Below are 23,127 nucleotides of genomic sequence, written 5' to 3' on the forward strand. Positions count from 1 at the left end.
AAAGTATTTTTTTCAAATCAAATGTTACAGAAGATAAAACAGTTCCGAGATTATTAAAAAAGAATATGATCTTCTATTTTTATTTTTGTTGTTTGAAATTTTTTGTATTTTATAAAAATAAGTTGGACAAAATTGGTGTTCACAGTGTGAAATAAAAAATGATATGGTGCCAAAATATTATCCACAATAGTAATAGAATTTTGGGAGAAGACAACTTGGGAGTGATCTAACAAGGAGAGTACCGAAAGTGAAAAAACTCCTGGACAAATTGGTAATCAGATGATAAGGTGGAGGAAGATTTAACACAACAAAAAAGTTGGGGAGATTATGTTGAACTGTTTTAGGTTTAATAAAATTACACTTACTATACTATTTATATTATTTAATATAAATTTATCTAATTTGTGATTTCAATTCTAAAATCTAAAACCCTATTTTTAGAAATATTATTCTTATCTTTGTTTACATATTGAATTGGAACAAATTACTATAATTCGACCTGCCTACCAATCAATATACATTTTTAACAAATTTTAGTTATACAAATTGCATTAACCTTCCTCAGGATGTAAAACCAAAAAAGAGAATGGTGGTATGCCCCAAAAAAAAATTAATGAATTTGTAGCATGACTTTAAAGTGGTTAAGTAAAGCCACATTCTCAAAGGGAGATCAGATATGTATAACTATAAAGCAGACTCGGCAAAAAACTACATACTGAACATCATGGAATTCTTCATTTCCATGGAATTGCTCAACATGGTAGGAGTTCAACTAATTCAAAGGGTTGTAACGGATGACATGAAGAAGGCACTTTTTGCTACAGTTTAAATGAATGAGATCAAGGAAGGTGTCAACTTTTCAGGCTTGGACTAAATGGTGTGAGCAACAATCAATAATGATGTGTATAAAGTGTTCCCATCTTTCTTTTTTAAAAGCTGAGAAAATGTTTTAAATTGTGATTGTAATCATTGCAATGCGGATTGTAGCCGTTATTGTGTTAATTATTTTGTTAGTGAAAAATATTTTTGAAATCAATGCAGTCTAATGTGGCTATATGCGGTTGCATTGTGGCTCATATATGGTCAGATACAATTGTGTTGCGGCCCGATGCAGCCGCATAACTGTGATTTGGTGTAACATCGCAACTGCAATATTGTAGCAGCATCACATGTAATTTGCAATTTAAATCACTAAGCTGAGGCAATAATATAATCACTTGTGTTAACATCCAAAGACCCCCCCCCCAACTACCACAAAGTGTTAATCAACAAACATTAGTAAGTTGTTGCAGTTTCATTTATAGAGAATATAGAATTGTAGTGCAAAAGCTCAAACATGTTAAGAATGAGTTGATTTCACAAAACTAAAGCACTTTTGTGGGGGCAGAATAATCAGATATCAACAAAGCCTGTGATAGGCTTGAATAGGATTTTCTCAACCAAATTTTGTAGGGCTTTGGTTTTGACAACAAATGCTTTCCCTGGTGGTGATGTGTGTAAAAAAAGTGAGTAAAACTAGTGGTACAAGGTTAACGGAATCATTAGCAAGAAGATTATCTCATGACTAGCACATTAACACATGCATGTAATGCTTTTTAAGTTTTGTTTGCATCCGAAGTGAAAATGCATTGTTATTAGCAACCAATTGGTGTAGATGTATCATAACAAACATTGTTTTCTACTCCTAAGAAAAATCTTATTGTGACAACATTGGCACTAATTATAATGACATTTCAAACACATGCTAGCAGTCTGTGAATTGCTCAATGCTCACACCAAATTTCGTGATGAATTCAAAAAATTATTCCACAGCATTGAAGCATGATGAGCAAATTGTCCTTCCATCTTCAAGTTGTTTTGGACTTGGTTGGGGGAGGAAGCAACTGCATTGTACAAACGAGATCATTGTCAATTTAAAATTTTACTCAAGCATAAATTCTACCCGAAAAAGAAAAGTACTCCTAACTAATCCACCAAATGCACTAGAAGGGCATAAAAATTCTTGGCAGTTCCATCCGTACTATGGATCGATTTCAAAACATTGTTAATACAGTTCCTTGCACCTCTAGAGAAAAATAACCAAGGCAAGGACTATTTTTCTCTAATTTTGCTTGTTTGTTAGGAGGAATGTGCAGACCGAACAAAACTTTTCAGGGACGTATAGACACCAAAGTAAAACAGGGAAGTGAACTATAATGTTACTAGCAAGCACCTGATAGCAAGATATTAGAGATGAAACAAATCCAAGGGCTCCAGTAACTCGGGGAGTGACATTGTTGGGTGCCAGCCGAAGCAGTCCGACTGCTACCACTGTATCGATGCCTGCTTTGACAAGTGATATAGTCCTATCATTTGACTTTTTTAGTTTAGCGCGGTATTGCTCATTCTGCATCATAGGTAATAACTTCACATTAATATAAAAATAAAAATAAGAAAAGGCAGTCACACTCCCCAATATTGTAAACCAGAAACTGAAACTCGAAGTCTGAGGAACATATACATCATATTTATTACTGTTCTTGAGTTCTTTCTCTAACTTCTTCATCGATGCAGAAAGTCTTCCAAGCTCCCCAATCTGATAAAAAGAGTAAAACATATCAATACTGAGATTAAAAGTGAAATACTAAGAGGACATTTTAATGCATAGGTGTTAGCTGTATTGACTAAAAGTAAGCAACAAACAAACCTCAACCAAGGAGGTGCAGACTGTGGAACTAAGCCAACAGAAAAGAGATATCCGGCCAATTAGTTCCACACGTTCTTTATTCTGCATTTGGACAATCAAATTGTTATATACTTCTTCTAGATGATAATAAAGTGAACAAACACTGGATGCTTAAGAAAAGCTTTACTTCCTACCTGATAGATGCCTGACCTGCCAAGCCATACAAATTGATCAAGAAACAAGAACGTTGCAATTAATGCGTCCTTGGACTGAAAAGGACATTAAATAAGATGTTAGAAAGAATAATTGAAAGAGAGATTAAAAAATGGAGTGACTTAGAAAACTCATACCTTTCCCAACAGAGTTAGGGGGAGGGGAGTCCCTGGTGGCGTGGGACTTATCAGAGAGTTCAGGCCATTGACAAACTGAATATTAAAGATGGCAAAGCATTAGAGGCAACATGTACTCTGGGGAGGGGACTATTAAGAACACTGTTTTGCCACATATTTATGTAACAGAGTTTCTCTTTGGAAAGAGATATTACTGAAGAAAAATATGGTTTTGAGACGTTCCGCCATTTTTTATTTCAATCCCTTCTTCAAACATATTAACCCAAGGAGATACACAAAATAAATTTAAATGGCCTAACCTTTAATAGACGGAAAACTTTTCGTGCCAAGCTGGTTGCTTTGTCTACATTCTGAGCAGTACCAGGCTCTCCATTACTCACAAATTTGGAACCATATTGTATAGCCCTGCATATCTTGTCCCTTGCTTCAGCCTTGTTCAAATACAAGACTAAAAGAGTCAGGTCTGCCCTAGTTGCATCCAAGGAACTCATTTTCTCTAACAATACAAGAATAAATTAACTCATTTTCTATAATCTGAGCTGTAAAACAAATCACAGCACAATTCATTTCAACTAAACTAGGAGAATAATGGGGTTGGAAAGCAAAAGTCACATTTCTCACATTAAATGGGGACTGAAGATGGCTAAGGTTTTTATATCTATGAAATCATACTTTCTGTGGCAAAAAAAACAGAGGACGATATCTGAACGTTAACTAAATTTCAAGGGGTTATTTACAACTTATCCAAAATAACAATCACCAAAGTAATACTCCACTTCTCTAAGAAAATCTTTTGAAGCTGATGAGCAAATTCAAGAGAATCACATCAGCATCCAAGTTTGAATAGTAACAAATACAAGGTAGCTTAATACACCTAAAAAAGACAGTACCTCTTTTGACCTTAGCTAAAACATCAATTGACCAATCTGCCCAACCTGAGGAAGATCTCAAACGAGGCAGGCAGTAAAAGAACATTTGATTTATTAATCAGGACAATAAATTTCATATGATCAAAACAATAAGCTTTATTCAACTATCATAGGCACTGTTTTGAATTGCATTTCACAAATGTCAACCACAATTACGGCCACAATATTGCGGTTTTGAGAGTCTCCATAATGATATCGTGAACACAATTTCGGCTGCACCAGCCCATTTTCCCGCAGATGCGGTAAACACAACCAAGGCCATAATTTAGAACACTGATCATAGGCACAAAATATTTGCAAGAGAAAAGATAAGAAGAGCGTCAATGTATGTCGACTACCTCCAAATCCAGTTACATCAATCGATCTCATTCTATCCCCTTTTCTTCATAAAAGTAATCATTGAAATAACGGATTTCTATGATATACAACAACAACAACAACAACAAATCACATAAATGAATCATAACATCAAAAGTCTTTCCTTTCCCACTTACCTTCCATCAATGTTCATGCAACCAATACACTAGTATCGAAACACTAACAACAAAACATTCAGAAAAAAAGCATAAAAAATGACACTTTTTTGCATAAACGAAATGATAATCATTAGATATAAAATACCCACTTCTGCAGACTAAATTCAGAGACCCAAAATCGAAAATTGCAAATTAAATTATCAGAGGCTGAAATTTTTTGTGTACCTTTGAAGCTGGAAATCAGGAGAATGCAGAAAAGGGAGAGAGTGGGTGCACGATGTAAATGAGAATCACGTGTTTGTTTGTGTTATATATTCTCCTTTTGGAACGTCCAAACAAACAAAATGAAATAAACTATGTTGTTAACTAGCGAGAATGAATGCTTGCACGTTCCCAAAATCTTGTCATTCTGATCGTTCGATGATTCCAAGGTCGAATAGTTTCAGTGTGAGCTCAAATCTGATTCGTTGGTTGAAAAGTAAATACCCTAATTTATAAAATTAAAAACCTAAATTCATTATTAAAAATAAAGTTGTGTTTTTTATATTTTCAGATATTAACATATGTTTAAAAAAATTAGAGTAAATTATTCTGAAATCATCTTAGTTTGAGTAAAATTATTACATAAATCACATTTTTTTTAAACTTACACAAACTACTCTTAATTATATATATACATTATACTAACTATATTGTATGAGAGATAAATATAATTTCTTAAACAAAAAATGGTGACGATTTTAATTAATTTAAACAAAAATATGGTATATTTGGAAGACAAATCCAAATAGAATAATAGTCATTATCTATTCGTTATTTTTGTTAGTTACAGTATAGTATAAGAGTGATTTAAACATATTCTTACCATTATTGATGCAGTTTCTAACGAATCAAAAATAATTAATAGCAAGTGACTTTTATATTATTTTGATTTGTCTTCATTCTATACCATATTTATTTGATTTAATTACACCCGTCATCATTTTTTGTGTAAGAAATTACACTTATCTCTTTTATAGGGGTAATTAGTGTAATTACACTTGTAGTAGCACGAGACGATATTTTTTTGCTGCATGATTAAGAACACACATACCATATGTGCGTTCATATGAATAAGAACACATACGTTACTCATGCATTCATATTGTTAAGAACACATATGTGACTCGTATATTCGTATGGTTAAAAACAAACATGTTACCCGTATATTTGTATTGCTAAGAACACATATTACATGCACATTTACATAGTTAAAACACACATGTTACTCATGCATTTGTATTGTTAAGAACACATGTGTTTCACGTGCCTTTGTTTATTTAAACCAATGTTATGAAACCCGATCTGGACATTAAACTGAAAGAGATCCCGAATTAGGTTTAACCAGTTTAAACGGTGATCCGGTCGAATGATTTCATATATAGTTTATCATTTTTATCCATAAATATATAGTTATATAAATACCAAATTTTATATAATTAATAATTATATTGAAATAATGTTTCTCCATCTTTTTTGGACCGGAGTAAAACATAATATTAAAATAGTATTCTATTTTTTTAAATTTTTTAAGTGAACCATCTAGTTCACTTCTTAGGTTATTTTGGCTCAACCGGATTTAACATGGTTGGACAGAAATTTCTCCGATTCAAAGCGGTCTCACCCCTCATTCGTCAAGACTATAAATCAGAGCCAATTTCAAGTCCGGTCAGCGGTCGAACTGATTGGATTGTCTGGTCTAGTCTGGTTATCATAAGATTAGTTTAAACACATAAGGAAAATAAATGACAATTTCAAATTTAAATTTTCTAATAAAAAAATAGGAAACTAAAACATGATACTATATGGTTTTTTTGAAAATAAATATTTTAAAAGTTGTAGAAAATGAAATGATTTTTCAATATTGAATTTGTTTTTTCAATGTAAATAAGGAAATCAAATCGTGATACTATATGAGTCTTTTTATTAAAAATATATTTAAAAGTTACAAAAACAACTTCAATTTCGAAATTGATTTTATATTAGAGTGATACAAGTTTTTTATTTTGAAATTATTAAGAAATGCAATAGTAGATTTAATATTATTATATTATTATAATAAGGAAATAAAATATATAGTGTAGTCATCATAGATAAAGCCCAATAACATATTTTTTGTTTTGAAATTATTAAGAAATGCAATAATGGATTTAATATTATTATATTACAAGGAAAGAAAATATATAATGTAAGAATGTAGCATGATGAAAGTGAAACCATTTTGGAGGGGGAAAATGAATGAGAAGTTAAATTGTGGCAATACATGATGTGAGGGGACCTTTTTTTATTATTTAGTTAATTCATATTATTAAAAACTGTTGTTACCGTAGCTTGCAACAATTCTAAATGATACGAAATAATCGTTACTGGCTGAGTCACGACCATGTCGCTATCTTTAAGACGTTTCGTGGCACTGCCCAAAATGTGCAAGCAGACTATCAACCACGTCGTCCCCAGGATAAAATTCCCACAATATGGCTACACGTGCCACACAATACTAACTATCAGTGTCAGTTCTCAAAATGCCCAGAATATGACTACCTGTGCCAATTCTTTTCCCTCAATACTGACTATTAATGTCAGTTCTCAAAATGCCCACAATATGGCTACCCGTGCCAATTCTTAGTACCACGGAAAGAAATTGTAAGAAGTTTGGCGGAAATGCATCGGCGGAAAATATGAGGAAGAAAGAAAAAGTTGAATGAAAGCGCATTCAACTTGGGGCAAGTTATAATAAGGGGAGAATGCCTCTATTTATAACATGAGATTTTTTCCATGTTCCTCAACTCTCCAATGTGGGACTTGAGAGTTGTTTTTTCAAAAGTCTTCTATGTGGAACTTGTGTGTATTTTATATTTCACTCCACCATGTTCCAATAAAAACACACATGTTATCCGCACATTCGCATTGCTAAGAACACATGTTACATGTACATTTTTATAGTAAAAACATACATGTTACCCGTGCATTTACATTGTTAAGAACACATGTGTTACTCGTGTATTAGCCTGTTCAAACACATAAGGAAAATAAATGATAATTTCAAATTTGAATTTTCTAATGAAAATAGAAAATCGAAACATGATATTATGTGGGTATTTTTAAATAAATATTTTAAAATTTGTAGAAAATGAAACATTTTTCAATTTCAATTTTTTTATCCGGGTTCAACCGGGTTTAACTTGATCGGACCAGAATTTCTCTGGTTCAAAGCGCTCCAACCCCTCATTCGCTAAGACTACAAATCAAAGTAGTTTTCAAGTCCGGTCAACGATCGAATCGGTTGGACCGTCCGGTCTAGTCTAGTTATCACAACACCGGTTTAAACACATAAGGAAAATAAATGAAAATTTCAAATTTGAATTTTGTAATAAAAAATAGGAAACTAAAACATGATAAATATGATTGTTTTGAAAATAAATATTTTAAAAGTAGTAGAAAATGAAATGATTTTTCAATTTCGAATTTGGTTTTTTTAAATGTAAATAAGAAATGAAATTGTAATACTATATGAGTCTTTTTATTAAAATATATTTAAAAGTTACAAAAAAAAACTTCAATTTCGAAATTGATTTTATATTAGAGTGATACAAGTTTTTGTTTTGAAATTATTAAGAAATGCAATAATAAATTTAATATTATTATTTTATTATAATAAGGAAATGAAATATATAGTGTATCACAAATAAAGATCCAATGAAATATTTTTTGTTTTGAAATTATTAAGAAATGCAATAGCGGATTTAATATTATTATATTACAAGAAAAGAAAATATATAGTGTAAGAATGTAGCATGATGGAAGTGAAACCATTTTGGAGGGGAAAATGAATGAGAAATTAAATCGTGGCAATAGATGATGTGGATGACCTTCTTTTATTATATAGTTAATTCGTATTGTTAAAAACATATGTTATCCTACATTCACATTGATAAGAACACACATGTTACCTGTGCATTTGCATAGTAAAAATACACATGTTACTCGTGCATTTGCATTGTTAAGAACACATGTGTTACTCGTGTATTAGCCTGTTCAAACACAAGGAAAATAAATGACAATTTCAAATTTGGATTTTCTAATGAAAATAGAAAACCGAAACATTTTATTATGTGGTTTTTTTAAAATAAATATTGTAAAAGTTTTAGAAAATGAAACATTTTTCAATTTCAAATTTGTCTTTTATTCCGGTTTTACCGGGTTAAACACGGTTGAACCGAAATTTCTCTGGTTCGAAGCTGTCAAATCTCTCATTCACTAAGACTAGAAATCAGAATCGTTTTCAAGTTCGGTTAGTTGTCGAACCGGTTGGACCGTCCGGTTTGGTTATCACAAAACTGATTTAAACAAATAAGGAAAATAAATGACAATTTCAAATTTGAATTTTCTAATAAAAAAATAGGAAACTAAAACATGATATTATATGGTTTATTTGAAAATAAATATTTTAAAAGTTGTAGAAAATGAAATGATTTTTGAATTTTGAATTTGTTTTTTCAATGTAAATAAGGAAATGAAATCATGATACTATGAGTATTTTTATTAAAAATATATTTAAAAATTACAAAAAAACTTCAATCTCGAAATTGATTTTATATTAGAGTGATACAAGTTTTTTGTTGTGAAATTATTAAGAAATACAATAATAGATTTAATATTATTATAATAAGGAAATAAAATATATAGTGTAGCCATCACATATAAAGATCCAATGACATATTTTTTGTTTTAAAATTATTAAGAAATGCAATAATGAATTTAAAATTATTATATAATAAGGAAAAAAATATATGTAGTGTAAGAATGTATGCATGAAGAAAGTGAAACCATTTTGGAGGCAAAAAATGAATGAGAAGTTAACATGTGGCAATAGATGATATGGGAGGACATTTTTTTATTATATAGGTAATTCGTATTGTTAAAAACACACATATTACCCGTACATTCGCATTGCTAAGAACATATATGTTACTTGTGCATTTGCATAGTAAAATCATACATGTTACTTTTGCATTTGCATTGTTAAGAACACATGTTTTACTCGTTTATTAGCATGTTCAAACACATAAGAAAAATAAATGACAATTTCTAATTTGTATTTTCTAATGAAAATAGGAAACCGAAACATGATATTATTTGGGTATTGTTTAAATATATATTTTAAAAGTTGTAGAAAATGAAACATTTTTCTATTTTGAATTTGTATTTTATTCTAGTTCAACTGAGTTTAATACAGTCAGACTAGAATTTCTCTGGTTTAAAGTGGTTCAACCCCTCATTTGTTAAGACTAGAAATGAAAGTTGTTTTCAAGTCTGATCAGCGGTTGAACCGGTTGAATCATCTGGTCCAGTTATCACAACACTGATTTAAACACATAAGGAAAATAAATGACAATTTCAAATTTGAATTTTATATTAAAAAATAGGAAACTAAAACATGATATTATATGTTTTTTTTTAAAATAAATATTTTAAAAGTTGTAGAAAATGAAATGATTTTTCAATATCAAATTTGTTTTCTTCAATGTAAATAAGGAAATCAAATCGTGATACTATATGAGTCTTTTTATTAAAAATATATTTAAAAGATACAAAAAAAATTCAATTTCAAAGTTGATTTTATATTAGAGTGATACAAGTTTTTTTATTTTGAAATTATTAAGAAATGCAATAATAGATTTAATGTTATTATATTATTATAATAAGGAAATGAAATATATAGTGTAGCCATCATAGATAAAGGTCCATGACATTTTTTTTGTTTTGAAATTATTAAGAAATGCAATAATTGATTTAATATTATTATATTATAAGGAAATAAAATATATAGTGTAAGAATGTACTCATGAAGGAAGTGAAACCATTTTGGAGGGGAAAATTGGATGAGAAGTTAACAGATGATGTGGGAGGACCTTTTTTTATTATATAGTTAATTTGTATTGTTAAAAACACACGTTACCCGTACAATCGCATTGCTAAGAACACACATGTTACTTGTGCATTTGCATAGTAAAAACACACATGTTACCCGTGTATTTGTATTATTAAGAACATATGTGTTACTCATATATTAGTCTGTTCAAACAATAAGGAAAATAAATTTTCAATTTCTAATTTGAATTTTCTAATGAAAATAGGAAATTGAAACATGATATCATGTAGGAAATATTTTATAAGTTGTAGAAAATGAAATATTTTTCAATTTCGAGTTTTTTTTAATGTAAATAATGAAATAAAATTGTGATACTATATGAGTCTTTTTTATTAAAAATATATTTAAAAGTTACAAAAAAAATCTATTTTGAATTTGATTTTATATTAGAGTAATATATGTTTTTTGCTTTGAAATTATTAAGAAATACAATAATGAATTTAATATTATTATAATAAGGAAATGTAATATATAGTGTAGCCATCATACATAAAGGTCCAATGACATTTTTTGTTTGAAATTATTAAGAAATGCAATAATGGATTTAATATTATTATAACTAGCGTGTTGACAGACACGCTCCTGTCTGTCAACCTACTTTTCTATTGTCAAATGTATTCTTATTTTTAGTAATGATTGCACAAAGTAGTAAATATTATAACCCGATTAATGATTTTTCTTTAGTATGATGAAATTGAGGAAAAAAAAATCATATTTATAGAGCGTTGTTATTGGGTATTGAAGTCGTGAGAACACACTTAAGAGATAAACATTAAAAAATATTTTTGGTTTCGTAAGTAAAGAAAAACAACAACAAGTTATGCTTGACAAAACTAGTTAAAATGTTAGCTCGAGACTGAAAAAGTAGGAGTTGAAGGTTGGAAAGCTAAATTTTTTTGGCAAGACTTTAGATAAATTGGTTGGAAAATAGTAAAGATTTTCGATAAGACATGTTCACATAATAGACGCATCACAAGATACCTAACACAACATCAATTTCTAGTCTGTCGACAGAGAAATCAATTTGTCATCCACAAATCCCCCTTGGTTTACATCATAATATACATATTGCATAACATAGTCATAAAAGTTAATGCAATGTTCATGTATACATCTGAATATATACTTCAACACATGTTAAGCAATAGTGGAAGCATAAAATCCCCAAATTTAAAAATTAGGGTTCACAAAAAATTTGGGGAAAACATCTTTAATGCAGAACCATAAAATTCAGAACCTACAACTTTGATATCACTTGTTAGGTATTTCCTTATTATTGGTAAAATACCAGTCCTAGGATCTTGAATATCATGATTCTCACACATATATATAAAACAAAGATACAATGTCATATTTGAATCCATGTTCTCTAATATACTCATTTGGTATACTTTTTGAGAGAGTTTTGGTTTGATGACCTTCATCAACCAAATCCTGAATTCCTTTTGGGACCTTCATTTTCTCTCTGATGAGGAGAGATGAAAATTATTTGTGATTTGATATATTAGGACCATAACCGTTCCTTATGTATTAACTTATAGAGTTTTCATTATCTCATATATGTCAATGTTTGGATATCCACTCATATTAAACTCATATTCGTTATCAGTTTCAGAAGTCTTATAAGTTGTCATTAATTAGTTCACTTTGTTTTATAACCCAAAATAAATAGTCAATATAATTATATTAAATAGATGATGTCCACCTTAATTAGAAATTATGAATTTCTAACGCTTTAAACTAGATATGCTAATCATACTTATTTTGTTATCCTTATTAGGTAGGGTTGATCACAGTAAGTGAAGTCTAATCATTATGTTTTTATTAGGATACAAGGGCCCTATTGTATATTAAAAGGAGATGAATTGGTATGTATCTACCTTGTTGCTTCAATTGTTTTTTTTTAATCTATTTACTCTTATTATTTGATTACTGATTGATTATACAATGTAATTAAGTTTCCGTAAAGACCGGATAATCAATTATCGTGCAACTTGTGATTAATTAGGTAGTTTTATTTACTTGTTAATCGAGAATTAATCAATTATAATGTAAACCATAAAACACAATTTTCTTCAAGAATATTCTAATCAATTATATTATAAGAGTTTATCCTTATCACATACAAATCAATTAGTTCACACATATGGATGTTGAACTTAAACGAGTATAGGGATAGAAGAATTGACACTAAAGATTTTTATATTGATCATGTCAAGAATGATGTTACATCTACTCTCTCGATTAATGTGCTAATGGGAATATCATTTCGATATAAATAACTCAGCAAAAACACATATGTCTTCCTTCAAAAGTTTAGCCTTAGTTGATTTCCCACTACTCCTAGATTTTATGTATCCTGCAACAAACTCACTCTCTTAGATAGAGGATCTCTCATCTCTAATCTATCACCTTTCTTTCTAATAACAAATTAGTGGTGAATTTTAGTTGTTTAATGAACACATTTCTTTGCAAATAATAACAAGAATCTAGATCTAAAAGACCTCATTCTAATCTCTAATCAATTTGAAGAACAAAGACCATTAGAACATGATGATTAGATAAGATGAGAAAAACAACATTTAAGACGAATATGATGAGCTATTATTTCTCCAAGATTCGCACAAGTATTTTCTTAATTTAAAAAAGTTAGAATTGAGTTGAATGAATTACTTTCATTCCCGGTACCATATATTCGATTAAGCTTGATTCATAATCAATTAGTAGTTTATGAAAATTCATAATCATTTATATTAATGGATAATCAATTACTTGCAGATCACCACATTTTTTGAAAAAATGTGGATTTCATTATCTATATCATACTCGATCACAAATTGACTAATTGAGGTAAAACTCATAAGTTTAGTTCAATCACCATCTCTATCATACAAATAATGGTCTTAATTAAATCAATGATATGAGATGTAGAAACCTATAAGACTTTACCCATCATAAAATATTAGACCTAGGAAATGTAAATACAAGATATAATCTAAGATGCAAAAGTAAAAGTACATTGACCTCATTATTTGTGACATGTGTCTTGCATGCCGTTGGTCATGGGTTCTTGACACTTCAACCTTCCCAAAAACTCATGGTTGCATGGTGGTTGGAGGTGTGGAATGATATTTCCCCGCATCCTCGTCGTGTGCAGTGGTGAAACTGAATAAGTTCAACTTGCTTGGTGTGAAGGTTGAATTCGGGATTGTGGGGTAAAGTTTTGGTGCGTTTAGGGTGGCATGATGTGTGCCTCAATCCTATCTTGGTTGAAATTGTTGTTGTGTTGATTAGCATGGTTGTTGGTAGTAACAATGGTGTATGAAAGCCACATATGTTACGAATGTTCTCTAATATGGATGAGATGATGTGGCAATGATTGAGATGTGGGGTCGACATTGATTGTCTTGGGTGGGCATGTGAAAAGGGATCCCGATGCAATTCACTATGTGTATAAGGCAGACAAATATAGTAGAGCGAACACAAGATTATAGAGAAGTGATACTTCCTTAATGGTAAACTCCATATATATTGTTGGGATATAATTTCATTGCCTTGAAGGAAGGTCCCTAGTCATCATAACTAATGTCATGACCCTATCCAATCCTTCACATCAGTCTTTTAGGCTCACTCTTAGGCCTATGTGGGCCTTAGGTATCTATACCCTAAGAAATGTTTTCTTTTGTAAGCTATTTCGGGAGGTGGCTTTATAGACTTTGAGCGTTGGTATATTGGTTTGTTGTTCATGCATCTTTAAACCTTGAATGGGTCGTTTTGATGGCTCGTTCATAAACTTATCAGGCTAATCGTACAAATTCGTTATCCAATTAGACTAGTCATAGACAATCTATTACACATTGAACTTATTGTAATTTTTAAGTGAATTTACATTAGTTATTCATTGCACATGTAATGTTATTAAATAAACATGCAACCATAGAAATTTTCAAGAGGCAATCATTACCTTTTAGAAAAATTTGGAATTATGCGTTTATTAGAAGTAAAGGAATATAATCTGAACAGTAAAATAGAACTATAGATGACCTAAGGATTTGTTTGTGAGTTGGTTATTGGAGGATAATGGAGGAAAGAGAAAGACTCTAGAGCTACACTTGTGAGATGACTCTCAACCCCTCAATTTCTCTTCATTCTCCTCTAAAAATCAACTCGCAAACATACCCAAATGGTGTGTTTGCGAGTTCAGTTTTGAAAGGGAAAAAAGAAAATGGAAGGCGTTAGAATTATCTCAGAAGTGTATTTCATGGCTATGAAGCCTTTCTCTTTCTATTTTTTCACTCCAAAATCCAACTTGTAAACAAACCCTAAATGATTTAGTAAAAGCTTAACATGGTACTTGGCACAAGAAATGTTTTAATATTGAGTGAATTACGCTGACACCCCATGAGTTTTAGTGAAATTATACAAACCACCCCTCACTTTTCTACATCTACACAAACCTCCACTAGTTTTTATACTTTCGTTACACTGACCAGCCCTGCATAAGAAATAAGTGTAATCTTTTAAACAAACAATTAAGTTAAACAAAACATGATATATTGTGTAGGCAAATCCAAATAATATACAAATCAATGTGTATTTATTATTTTTGGTTACATAATGCATCAACATTTCTAAAGAAATATTGTTTAAATCGCTCATATAATATAGTGTAACGAACCAAAAATAATAGAGAAATATTGAGTCATATATTATTTGGGCTTGTCTCCACATTATATCATGTTTTGTTTAAAATGTTACACTTATTTCTTATGCAGAGGTGGTCAGTGTAATTATGGGTGGTTTGTGTAGGTGTAAAAAAATGAAGGGTAATTTGTATAATTTCACTAAAACTCAGGGAATGTCAGTGTAATTTACTCTTTAATATTTTGAGGAATTCTCACTAGTAGTGTAATATTCTGATTGGACTCTAGATCTTCTCTAATATTGTAGCGTCCAATTAATACTGTATAGAAATGTTATTATGTGAGACCAATTTTTGAAGGGTCTTTCTTTTTAAGTATTTTTTAATTAAATAATTTAAAAACTTGTAAATTTCTCTACTCCCTTATATTTTAGTATTGAATAGTCCAATACTAGAGAGAATTTCATTTTGTTGGACCTTTTTAAATGTGAATGTTGATTCTCATAAGATTGTTAACTTTTACTGTAAAATATATTTTTCATACTTCTCTATCTCCTCTCCTTTTTCGAGTCAATGATATTTTTTACAATTGCCAATGATTTTAGCAATAGAACATGGAATCAAAATGAAAATATAACTTGCTCAGATATAATCGTATCAAACACCACTTAAGCTATTTAATGAACTGATGACTTCAATGATAGCTTAGTCTGATTCAATTGCTAAGCATCCAGAACCCAAGATGGAAAGATCAAATTGTATGAGCTGGTGTTTAAGAAACAGGAGTAACGGTTTATATACATATAAAGTTGTTAAGTCACTTGCATGTCACAAAACTTTTTACTTCTTTGGATAGATGTTCAAATAATAATTGAAGAACAAACTTAACTAGTTAAAGCAAAAACAAATTTGTTCATATTTATTTATCTCTCTTGGAAATAAAATAATATCAATTACTATTTTCACAACTCTAATCTTATTTAATTAACAAAAAAATAATGAGTGGAAAGGAATAAATATAATTAATTAATATAGAAAGATAAAGGACAAAATAAAAAAAAATACTAGGGAAACCATTAAAAAGAAAACAGTTGAAACATTACTGAAGAGCTTTAAGGTCTGCATTTTCTGTCATCTGCTTTCTTATTAAAATTTGGGAGCACATATATTCTCCCATAATTTGTGCTATCAACTGTGATTGATTGAAATTTTTTTATTGAAGTTAGAGAGATGATGACACATGCAGGACCCAAATTATGTGACAGAAAATGTCTTTGGACATTGCATATTAAGGTTCAAATCAAACATAACAGTAGATACAATCAACAAGGTCTGTTTTTCTGCTGCCAAGCCATGGACTAGATAAAATGTGCTAGAATGAAATGAAAATGGTCCAACAACAATTTCAAACAACAACATTCAGCTTTTCCTCAGGATCGTGACCTATCTCGGGGTGGTGGGGACTGGCTACATGAAAAGTAAAGTATTCAACATAAAATAAGATAAATATAATAACGCCGTGAAAAAAATTCATCAAAAACACTAGCTTAATTAGATCTAACCTGTCATATCTCCCAGTCATTGGGCTTTCAGCTTGTTCATACTTGGGGCTTCCTCTAGGTTCTGGTCTGGAAGCTGGATCTGATCCATGGCCATAATCTGGGCTACCTCTACCTCTACGATACGGACTCGGAGATCTGCGACGATCATATCTCCCATCAGGAGAGTCACGTCCTCTTCTATCAGGACTGTATCCATTCCTTCTGTCATCATCTTTTATAGAATACTCCACGGTGATAACACGATCCAGAAAATTGCTGCATAACAAATATGAACACAAAATCTGAGATGTTTAAACTAAGGAGTCAATGGCATATTTATCTCCACACCCTCATCCCACACCATCTTTATTGAAGGCACTGGAATCTAGGGTACCACTGAGGGAGAAAGCTTCAGTGGAAAAAAATGACTTGTCAGCAATTGAGAAGATAATTACAACCTCAAGTTAGTTGCATCCAAAGCTCTAGTAGCGTCCTCCTGGGTTTCAAACTGAATAAAAGCGAAATTCCTTCTGATCCTTATATTTGATATTTTTCCATAGGTATCAAAGTGCCTCTCCAGATCCCTAGTCCTGGTGTGAACTGGATCAAAATTGATGACAAACAAAGTCTTTGATGGCCTCGTATTAGTTGAAGATTTCTTTGAGTCACCGCCTGGCCTTCTACTGTCACGTTCTTGCTATAAAATCATAATATAGTTACACTATCACTATATTTTTTCACAAATATACACACACGCATACGTATAGTTACAATACATGTGAACACCAGAATTTCATGCTTTAAAATAAGTGCATTTTGTAGCATAACAATCATATCAAGGTAACTATGACTATATTTTTTTTATCATACACACACATATATGTAAAGTTACACTATGTGAACATCAAAATTCCATGCTTTAAAATAAGTAAACCATATAGTCTAACAATCATATCACTATCATTCAACAACTAATGAAATTTAGTATCACAATGTACCTTAGACCACTCAACACGTATCTGGCGCCCCTTCCTACCAAATTCTGTTCTATCAAGTCTTCTGATTGCATAATCAGCATCACGTTCATCTTCCATGAAGATAAAAGCAAACCCTGGTAAACAAGAATGTTAAAACATAAAACAGCACAGAAACTATTTCACTTAAACATTTGAAGGTTCCTTTCATGAAGATGACATAGATAGGAAGGCTGCGGGAGTTTACAAATGTGAGAAGAATTCAACATAACCAAAAAAATGGAACTGTCAAGAATACCATAACACCTGCCACAGTTGCGAAATCATCATGGTTTATATGTTGAAACATGTCGGAAATTGAACACTGAGCAAATGTCATGAGGAATGAAAAAGCAATGAATACGGAGGGAATGCAGAGTGGCAGGGCTAGGGTCTCAGATTATTTCGTCTGGAAAAATACAAGGAGAAGCTGGGGACACATGATAGAAAAGAAATGCATAGAAGCACATCCATCCAAGAAGAGCATATACATTCCAAATTTCCAAGTAATCCTGCCACAAAGAAATTGTTGAGTATGGGGGTTCATATCTTAAGTACAGATTTCTTCTTTTAAAGGAAGCAAAAAATGCACATCCATTAAAAAATAACTATTCAAAAAACACCACCTTCACTCTTTTAAGAATCAATTGAGAAAGGCAGCCATAGTTCACAATTCTTGGTTGTTAAAACTGAGAAGAAGAATTGGTGAATTCCAGGTTCACTGAAGATGAAGAAGATAAAAAATGAGACAACGTCGTTGTTTGGACTTCGTTGTGCATAGCACTTTCTTTTGAAATATTTAACAGATTCGTAATCATTAAGGGTAGGTGTTTAAAAACCAAACCAACATCAGAACAGGGTCAATGAGTTCTTTGAAAAATGATTACTTCAATGGTTGTACATAACATTTTCCTTTCCTTAATCAGTATTACAACCCCACTGTAACTCAACATAAGAGGGCATTTTCATATTTAGTTCCTTATCCTCAAACAGTCAAACTCCACCGCAAAAAACCTCATCACTTATCTAGCACCGGTGATCAATCTGTTAATCTTCATTCTTGCACTCAAACATCCAATGTACCCACACAATCAATGCAACTGCCATGTAACATGGTAAGCAACAACGTAAACCAAGTAAATCAGCATAGCAAAGCGTGTTCAAAATGATCAAAGCCACAATACTTCTTAACCGCTTAACACTATCAACTTATCACTGAAAATCACAAGCCTAGTGCAGGGAAAAAAAAGTAAAAATAACTAATTAAGTACCTAGAAATACAGACTTATTTAAAGGCTAAAACTAACACCAAACATCACGAAAAGGCAACTACCACAACAACCAAGCTTTTTCGTCTCGGATCGGCTAAATAAATCAAATCATGCAACAATGTTCATCGCAAATAAAAAAATGCATCATTCATATTTACGACTTTTACTTAAAACTCAATCGTGTTCAACATTTAATGGTGAACAATGTCTGCCAGCCAGAAAAAAAAACTTGCACTGTGGATGCACAACCCATTTTCTTAATAAAAATTATCCTAAAAAAGGAACTCAAAATCATTATTATTTAACAAATAAATAAAAAACCTAGGGATAAAAATGATATACCCGGTTTGAGATCAACTCTATCAACCTTGCCGTATCTTCTGAAGAGCCTCTCAACATCAGAGAGGCGCGACTCGAAATCAAGGTTTCCAACAAAGATGGGCTTCATCTTTTTCCAGCACAGTTGAAGCACTAAGAAATCAACCTGCAATTCAATAAGGGTTGTAACAGATTATGAAAACGTAGATGAGATTTGATGGATGGTTGATGATAGAGGAAGAAAGGAAGATGAATATGAAGATACGTGGAAGGGAGATCAAAGATTTGGTACCTTGTTGAAGGGATACGAGTGATATTGGGGAAAGTGCGGAGTGAGAGATAAGAGAGGTAGGAGAGGGGAGTTAAGAGAAAAGGACAGGAGCACTGTCTTTCATTAAAAGGATTGTGGACAATGTTATTAAAACGGTACTGGGTACTCTGGTATTAGTATATTCGTTTAACCCAATCTTATGAAACTCAAGCCGATTATTAAATTGAAAGATATTTTATATTAGGTTTAATCAATTTAAATGGTTAAACCGTATGATCAGATTAGATTATTTTATATATAATTAATAATTATTTTGATTATATAATTCTATATAAATGTAACATTTTATATAATTAATAATTATGTACAATTATATTAGAGTAACATCTCCCCATCTTTGTTGGGAGCGAAGTAAAATAAAATATAAGAATACTATTCTGCTTCTTTTTATAAAACTTACGTGAACCGTTCGGTTAACTATATGAGTTATTTTGGTTTAACCGAATTTAACACGATCGGACCAGAATATTCCCGGTTCAAAGCGGTCTAACCTCTCATTTGGTTAAGACTACAAACCAGATCCGTTTTCAAGTCCGGACAGTGGTCAGACCGATCTGACTACCCGGTCTCATCCAGTTATCATACCATTGGTTTAACTGGTAGTTCAGTAGTTAAACTGCATGTTGGTTAAATTGGTTAAATCAGACATACATGCTTACATATATGTAAAGATGAGGGATTTGTTTACACTCAAGTTAAGTTACACTCAATCATAATCATTCATTTTCTTAAATCCAACGGACCAAATAGGTGAGTGCAATAAGTGTTGAGAGAGAAAAAAATCTTAAATAACTTTTAAATTTCACATATTTGGTCAATTGAATTTAAGAAAATGAATGACTGGGATTGAATGTAATTTAATTTGGGTGTAAACAGATCTCTCCTCATATATAAATCTATAACAATTTTTTTTTAAAATAGATAGATATTCAAATTTATATTCATAATGTACTCCAAATTCACATAAAGAAACAACCTTAAGTCTTTAACAAAATTCAAAGTCTAAAGTGTAAAACGTATATCAATCTAAAAACATCGCTTAACAAATGCAAAATATAAATAATACAAGTTTACAACTCAGTCTATAAAACATATTATTAGGGATGCTTGAAATATGTTATTGTGTTAATCCCATATTGCATAGTATTAAAATAGAGTATAATATCAATGTTATATATTGGACTCATGTTCCTTGTTATTAAATGCACTAGATATAAGCATTGAAATAGAAATACTCCATGTGCACTTGGGTCCATGGGTGTGCTAGGGTTTGTAATCCTTGTTCTATAATAATATCTTGGTAGCCGCTCAACACTCTTAGAGACGTAGGCGCAATTAGTCGAACCCCATTACCAAATTCTCTTGTTTATAATCTTCTATTTATTCTATGAAGTTTATTTGAATGCTTGCGACCAACGCTGCGCAACGATCGCTTCCGTTGCACCAACAATTGGTACTATGTAAGGATAAAATATATGAGTTGAAGAGAAGAAAATATGGCGGAACTGTGATGAGGCAATGTATGTGTTGATCCAGAATCCTAGAAATTCATGTACTAGATTAGGATCAAGGTGGAGATAGAGACTCAGGTGTTGAGTTTGGCCCTGAGCTAGGTGTTGACAATATCTCTCTAGATGTTGAGAGAATGATCTCATTTGAGATGTAAAAAGTGGGATATTCTAATGGTGCGTTTGCAACGTCATAGTGAAGGATATTAATTGTTAGCAGATCCACAAAAGCAGAGAGGCGCTGGCTGACTTTGATGTAGAGTATAACAAGGGCATTAGTTTGATGCAAGTTGTAACACGAGCATTGACTTTGATGCAAGTTGTAACGCGAGCATTGGTAGAGATGCAGGGTGTGACATAGACAATGGCTTGGACGCAAGGATGTGACACATGAATTAGTTAGCATTGACGCAAGGTGTTGCTGTGAGTATACTTCTTATGGTGGAGTATTATGGTTCTTTTGAACTATGATTGTCAGACTAGACAATGATGGTAGCGGTTGAGGCTCTCCAAGGAAGCTCCAACATTCAGTTTGATTGAGTATTTAGAGGATGATTGTTGGTGAACTTTTGTGTAGATGTTCCAATATATCGAGAGACTTCCTAGCAATAGGTGGCGGTACAGGAAGTTGCACTACTTGTTTGGAGAGCTAGGCTCTTGGTAGCATCATCAAGGATACTCGGGAAGGCTAATGTTGAAGGGGAGCGAACTCTTATGTGGAAGAATTGTTAAAGAGAATTAGGCATTGAACAAGGTGGAGTCATATATTCGCTAAGGTGGAGATTTTTGTGTAGATTTCCTAAGGAGCGAGATATTCGTCTATTTCAATCAAGGTGGAGATATTTGGGGATGCTTAAAATTCGTTATTATGTTAGTCCCACATTGCCTAGTATTAAAATATAGTAGAGTATCAATGTTATATATTGGACTCTGGTCCCTTATTATTAAATGCATCAGATATAAGCACCAAAATAGAAACACACATGGGCACTTGCCCATGGGTGTGCTAGGGTTTGTAATCCTTGTTCTCTAATAATATATTGGTAGCCGCTCAGCGCTCCCGGGGACGTATGCGCAATTGGCTGAACCCCATTACCAAATTCTCTTTTTATTATTTTCTATTTATTCTATGCACTTTATTTGAATGCTTGTGGCCAACGCTGCGCAATGATCTCTTCTGTTGCACCAACACATAAATTTAGAGTTTTAACATTGAACACCAAGGAGTCAAAGTTGTCTCATATCGATATTCCATTTTTTCATCATTTGTCTAAAGCTTGACCATATTATTTTCATCCAGGTTCACATTCTCCATAGGGTTGAGTTGTGCATCATCATCATCTTATAAGTTTAATTGATCTACAACAATGTCATTTTTCATAGATGTTAGCAATTATTTAAAATGAACATTCAATCACCAAAAAATAAAAAACATACCATTGTCATCAAGCGATGATTGGATGGAAATGTTTGCAAGATCATTTCGTAAAACCTCAATTTCTTCAACAGTTAGGAATGGTGGTGACTCCTCCAATATAAAATGAGAATGATCCTCAAATATTTTTAAATTTATTAGGTAATAATTTTGATGCCTCAAGTGGCTTCTACATTTATTAATTTCATCATATAGAAACGTAAATGTATGCTACATATGAATATATAAAGAAAGACAATTAAGGTCATCTTTTGAATAAAATGATATCACATTTGTTGTAGCCTCAAGTTGTAACGAACAAAAATATGATCATTAAATTTTTGATGTTTCAACCTATTTCTTTTCTATTTGGCAGTCATTCCTTCAAAAACAACCGGTAAAAGTGAGTTTCCAATAGTTTCAAACTATTCATATTTCAGACAACTATTCATATTTCAGACCCACCAATATATCATTATTCATCCATAACATCCTGTATAAGGAAAAACGCTTTCTAAATTTACCTTCCCAAAGCAACAAGATCTAATTGATTACAAGTGTAAGTGATTAACCATCAGTAAACTTACTGAAACTCAAGTTGATATAGGTATTATAATTGAGATATAATTTTCCATTGATACCCAAATGGCTTGATCCAACATGAGTGACTTTGAGGCTGGATGATAAACATAGTTCAT

General features: G+C 31.6%; 2 protein-coding genes across 6 annotated transcripts; both read right to left on the reverse strand.

Annotated features, from left to right (window-relative positions):
• Positions 1,573-4,751, reverse strand: LOC109334759 (peroxisomal membrane protein 11C-like). Of its 3 annotated transcripts, none has more exons than XM_019570697.1 (8): positions 4,646-4,751; positions 3,315-3,511; positions 3,016-3,090; positions 2,860-2,934; positions 2,687-2,767; positions 2,501-2,575; positions 2,213-2,386; positions 1,573-1,883 (listed from the first exon to the last, which is right to left on the reverse strand). In XM_019570697.1, the coding sequence occupies exons 2-8, from the start codon at positions 3,504-3,506 to the stop codon at positions 1,848-1,850; spliced, it is 708 nt and encodes a 235-aa protein (XP_019426242.1). In that variant the 5' UTR covers positions 3,507-3,511; positions 4,646-4,751; the 3' UTR covers positions 1,573-1,847. The 3 variants fall into 3 exon arrangements, with proteins under 3 accessions (XP_019426242.1, XP_019426251.1, XP_019426236.1); XM_019570706.1 differs by having other exon boundaries at positions 4,570-4,702; XM_019570691.1 differs by lacking the exon at positions 4,646-4,751 and adding an exon at positions 4,439-4,460.
• LOC109334776 (serine/arginine-rich splicing factor RS41-like) lies at positions 16,300-19,563 on the reverse strand. Of its 3 annotated transcripts, none has more exons than XM_019570719.1 (6): positions 19,469-19,563; positions 19,201-19,342; positions 17,573-17,685; positions 17,033-17,271; positions 16,596-16,850; positions 16,300-16,500 (listed from the first exon to the last, which is right to left on the reverse strand). In XM_019570719.1, the coding sequence occupies exons 2-6, from the start codon at positions 19,304-19,306 to the stop codon at positions 16,464-16,466; spliced, it is 750 nt and encodes a 249-aa protein (XP_019426264.1). In that variant the 5' UTR covers positions 19,307-19,342; positions 19,469-19,563; the 3' UTR covers positions 16,300-16,463. The 3 variants fall into 3 exon arrangements, with proteins under 3 accessions (XP_019426264.1, XP_019426271.1, XP_019426280.1); XM_019570726.1 differs by lacking the exon at positions 19,469-19,563 and adding an exon at positions 17,855-18,099 and having other exon boundaries at positions 19,201-19,315; XM_019570735.1 differs by lacking the exons at positions 19,201-19,342; positions 19,469-19,563 and adding exons at positions 17,855-18,099; positions 18,214-19,168.

The sequence above is a fragment of the Lupinus angustifolius genome, chromosome LG02, assembly GCF_001865875.1.
Source record: "Lupinus angustifolius cultivar Tanjil chromosome LG02, LupAngTanjil_v1.0, whole genome shotgun sequence".
Classification (NCBI taxonomy): Eukaryota; Viridiplantae; Streptophyta; class Magnoliopsida; order Fabales; family Fabaceae; genus Lupinus; species Lupinus angustifolius.

Excerpts from the sequence above, each read along its gene's own strand:
- LOC109334759 (XM_019570691.1), bottom strand. Across the intron at positions 2,768-2,859 it reads GCAGGTCAGGCATCTATCAG|AATAAAGAACGTGTGGAACT; the intron begins GTAGGAAGTAAA and ends GTCCAAATGCAG. Across the intron at positions 2,576-2,686 it reads TCTGCACCTCCTTGGTTGAG|ATTGGGGAGCTTGGAAGACT; the intron begins GTTTGTTTGTTG and ends TCTTTTTATCAG.
- LOC109334776 (XM_019570719.1), bottom strand. The coding sequence starts at position 19,306 with ATGAAGCCCATCTTTGTTGGAAACCTTGATTTCGAGTCGCGCCTCTCT. Across the intron at positions 17,686-19,200 it reads TAGAGTTGATCTCAAACCGG|GGTTTGCTTTTATCTTCATG; the intron begins GTATATCATTTT and ends CTTGTTTACCAG. Across the intron at positions 16,851-17,032 it reads TTGGATGCAACTAACTTGAG|CAATTTTCTGGATCGTGTTA; the intron begins GTTGTAATTATC and ends TTTGTTATGCAG.